A 4,182-nucleotide genomic window follows, 5' to 3' on the forward strand; every position below is an offset into this window, starting at 1 on the left:
TCTCACCCTCCTGAGCTCAGGACAGTGTTGTTCCCACCCTTAATGTGAAGTTCGCGCTCCCTCACCAGCCACTTTGGCTAACGAGCTGGTGTCACTTGTAGCAGAGACCCCTCACCCCTGCTCCCCTGGGGTGGGAGTTCTGGCGTTTGCTCCCATAGCCCTCGGTTGTCTCTGCGGGCAGCCTGCAGCTGTGGCAGGGCAGGATCTCCAAGGCTAAGTGGCTGGTGCTGTAAATAGCAGTGACCCAAATAGCCCCAGTGGGCTGTCGGAAGTGCTCATCAGCCCTCTTCACATGAGGGGAGCATGTGCCCATCCCCCGCCCTGCAACAAGAGGCTCCCAGATGGCCCCACCATGGCTCTCTCTGCCCCAGCGCCTTCAGCCTCCACCTCTGCACCCTCAGGTCTGGAGAGGGACAAGTTTGATAACAAGACGGTGTCGTTTGAAGAGCACATTAAGTTCGAGCACAACATGTGGAACTACCTGTACTTCATCGTGCTGGTCCGTGTGAAGAACAAGACGGACTACACAGGCCCTGAGAGCTATGTGGCCCAGATGATTAAGGTATGAACTGGAGCTCTCCCTGGGGAACCAAACCAAGCGCTTCTGGAATCACAGTTGCAACTGCACCAGAAACCTTGGTGGCTAGGGTTTCGTGTCCTCTAGGCCTGGAGAGGAGTGGCCACATCTTTCTGCATGACTGACCCCGTGGCAGGGAGGAGGAGAGGGCACAGACAGCTGTAGACACTTGCTGAGAGGCCAGTAGGGGAGCAGCTGGAGCCAGCCCTCTACTCCTGGGAGCCCTGCCAGCTGCCCATTGCTTTGAGGGACCTCCCAGCTCTTCTGAGACAGCTTTGGTGGCAGGAAAAGCCCATGCAAACCTATCAGCCTGAAACAATGTGTGGTGCCCTCAGGCCTGTGGGAGCAAGGGAGACCTTGCATGAGACCGATGTCTGTGGGTCAGCTCTGTGGAAAGAAGGGCAGTTTCCCCAAAGTCTGGATGGTCCCAGGCTAAGATGCAGCCTGGGAAAACTTAAGAAATATTATCAGACTTAGTTGGAGTTCAGGATCAATTCCTACAATAATGAAGGTAGTGAATGATGATTAAAAAGCAAAGTTTGGTTTCTGTCTTTTAGGTCTTTATTTTGAACTGGTCTCTGGGTCCTGGTGTTATCTGTTGGCCTGAGAAAGTTCTAGGTGACCCCTTGCTTCCTGCTTTTCCCTGCCCTGGGAAATGGTGTCTTGGTTTCAGACAGGTGCCTGCCAGCTTCCTCGGTCTCCTCTCGGCCCTCACTGTCATCTGTCTGACTCGACTCTTCCTGGGTGTGGGGGGAGTATGTTAGGGCAGGGCATGGAGTGACGAGGGAGGAAGACGATTCAGGGCCTGGCCTCAGAGGCCTTGCCTTCAGCCTCTCTAGAGGCATTGAGAATAAACAGATGGTGCCAACAAGCATGAGGTGGTCTAACAGAAACCAGCTTCACAGCTGCTGCCCTTCACAGCCACAAGTCTTTGCTGCTATGCCAATTTACCCTTGTCTAGAAGACCAGGGTCAGCTCAGACTTTCCCATGACACATCCTGGCAAGTTCTGCCCAGGGTGTGGTGGCCACCTCCCCTATGCTGCCATGTTACTTGCTGGGTCTACCTACTCAACCCACCAGTGCTGTTTTTCAGAACAAGAACCTGGACTGGTTCCCTCGAATGCGGGCCATGTCCCTGGTGAGCAACGAGGGGGAGGGAGAGCAAAATGAGATCCGGATCCTTCAGGACAAGCTGAGCTCCACCATGAAGCTGGTGTCCCACCTCACTGCCCAGCTGAATGAACTCAAGGAGCAGGTGCAGCCCCACCCCACCCTGTCTGTTCTCAAGGTTCCATGCCGGGCAGCCTTAGACCTCACTGAAGTCATAGCCCTGCTTGCCTCATGGGTTGGAGAGGAGCTGGTGCCATCATGTCCCAGCCCCAGCCCCCATTCATCCTGTTGCCCCTAGTTCTTGGGCCTGGGATGTGAAGGCAGCCTTCAAACACTCCACTCTGGAAAGCTAGACCTGGGCTGGCAGCCCTTGTCCAAGTCTCCAAGACTTGTGTGTGGCGGTATACCCCTTGCTTGGTTCCCTCATTCCTGGCCACTGCTAATGATACCCTCCAGGGGTCACTGATGGGTACGAGTGATGTTTAGGCCTCCAGTCCCCCGCTGCCCAGTCAGCTCCTCTCCACTTGGCAGTTACTAAATGAGGGTTAGATAGCCTCTCTCAGGTGGGTGGGTTCCCAACTACATCCAATTGGGGCTTGTGACAGGCTAATTGAGGACATGGGTGTGGGGGCTGGCATCCTCTTGGCATCCTGAGGGGCCCTGGCCTGCTGCCAGGACTGAGCAGCAGCTGGGCCCACTGGGGGGTGGGAGGGAGGAAGCAGTCCCTGCAGAGCAGGGCGCCAGGCTGTCTGACCACACCTGTTGGCATGTTTAACCCTAGATGACAGAGCAACGGAAACGCAGGCAACGCCTAGGCTTTGTGGACGTCCAGAACTGCATGAGCCGCTGAGGAGAGCCCCCAGAGGCCCACAGGGAATGCTCGTCACTGCAGAAATGAGTGGGAACACTGTTCTTCCCTCACGTAGGGGGCCCAGCTGGCTAGGTGCCCGCCAACTTCCAGCTCCCATTCTGCCAGACACTCCCCTAATCTAAAAAACCAAGGCTCTGATCAGCTTTGGGGGAGGGATGGTAGAGCTCTTGATGAGGCTCAGAGCTTTACTAGGACTCAGTTTACCTTAGTGCCTTAGACAATAAGTCCTGGAGACCTTTGTCTTTTAAAGCAATCACTGATGTTCCTTTGTAGTTCTCCCTGTGGGTGATGTGGAGTGGGGTCACCTCTTTATCTACAAGCACTACATTTTGGTTGCTACCTGTCTCTCGGGGGAGGTAGCAGTAATGCTGTTACTAGTGATTTTAGGGCTTTTTTATTTAACTTATTCTGAGGGTGCTGTTCCCAGCCCTGCCCACCCACCCGTCTCCCTCTATGCCTCATCTGCTGTGGACCTCATTGGCCCCAGCCACCCCATCTGGCCCCAAGTGGAACGCTGGCCTAAAGACAGAGGGCCTTGCTCCTGGCTCTTCTCCTGCAGTCCCGTGCCACGGTCACAAGGCTGGATGTGTTGGAGCAGCATTTTTTTGTTTTTTGCTTGTTTCTTCTTTTGGTGTAATGTTTTACAAATCCTTTGGCCTGAGAACTAATACGTTAATTGCCTTAAATAAATTAATAGAACTTTAGTTCATTAAAGAGATAATATTGCCTGAAGTGCCCCCCACCCCCAGGTGTGGGGATTAACAAAGAATATGGACACAGGATGCGAATACAAACTCTTCCCCACAGGATATCCCTCAATACCTGGGAGGGCAATCACACAGGGATTCCTGGATACAACTGCATTTCAGTGAAACTGGTTTCCATTGTAATCTTGTGTGTTTTATTTGATGCATTAGAAAAAACATTTGGAAACATCTGGGACACAAAATTAAGAACCCACTTCTTCCCACTTGTCACCACTGAGGGGTGCTGTCCACTCTGCCCAGGCCCTGCCCTTAGCTTGATTTAGACCAAAGAGAGCTCAAGTAGGGATTGTGAAGGTTCACCTGGAGCCAAAGCTCCATGGAATAACTGTGATCCATGCGTGTGTCTGAGGCTCTCCCCAGAATCTGCTCTCAGTGCTGAAGCCAACTGTAACCTGAAGCCCTGCCTGGCCAGGCCTCTTTAGGGCTTCACTGGGTCCCTTAGGCCAACTTGGAACATAGATTTCTGCAAGCTATCACCTCCAAGTTAGTGGGGCTCAAGTCCAAGCAGGCTTTTCCATCTTTCTATGCTGCCACCTCCCCACTTGCAACAGGATGTCTTTTTCAATATTTACCACTACTTTTGGCTTCCTCCCAGAAGCTCCCACAACAAAGGGAGCCTGAGAATCTTGCCATGAGATGCCAGACTGCTGCTAGTGAGGTAGCTGTGCAGGAAGCCCCTTGTCCAGACTTTCAGGCCCAGATAGAGACGTTTCCTCTCTCCAAGGAGACTTCCCTACCCTGACTGAGGGCCCTGCTGACAGCTTCCACAGCATCCCTGCTCAGGCTGAAACTTTCTTTAGAGCAACAAGGCTTCCTTTTTTGAAGGCCAGATGACATTCTCAAACCGTGAGGTTGG

The 4,182-nt window shown here is 53.2% G+C and overlaps 1 protein-coding gene across 1 annotated transcript in view; it reads left to right on the forward strand.

The window, feature by feature from the left end:
- The window catches only part of ITPR3 (inositol 1,4,5-trisphosphate receptor, type 3), a 91,090-nt gene extending 88,422 nt beyond the window's left edge, over window positions 1-2,668 (forward strand). The window contains exons 56-58 of the mRNA XM_006860367.1: window positions 402-562; window positions 1,672-1,833; window positions 2,470-2,668. Of these exons, the coding sequence (XP_006860429.1) occupies window positions 402-562; window positions 1,672-1,833; window positions 2,470-2,538 (392 nt within the window). The 3' untranslated portion in view covers window positions 2,539-2,668. The remainder of the gene's footprint in view (window positions 1-401; window positions 563-1,671; window positions 1,834-2,469) is intronic.
- Window positions 2,669-4,182: the final 1,514 nt, after the last annotated feature.

This window comes from Chrysochloris asiatica, unplaced genomic scaffold (genome assembly GCF_000296735.1).
Source record: "Chrysochloris asiatica unplaced genomic scaffold, ChrAsi1.0 scaffold00038, whole genome shotgun sequence".
In the NCBI taxonomy this organism is placed as follows: domain Eukaryota; kingdom Metazoa; phylum Chordata; class Mammalia; order Afrosoricida; family Chrysochloridae; genus Chrysochloris; species Chrysochloris asiatica.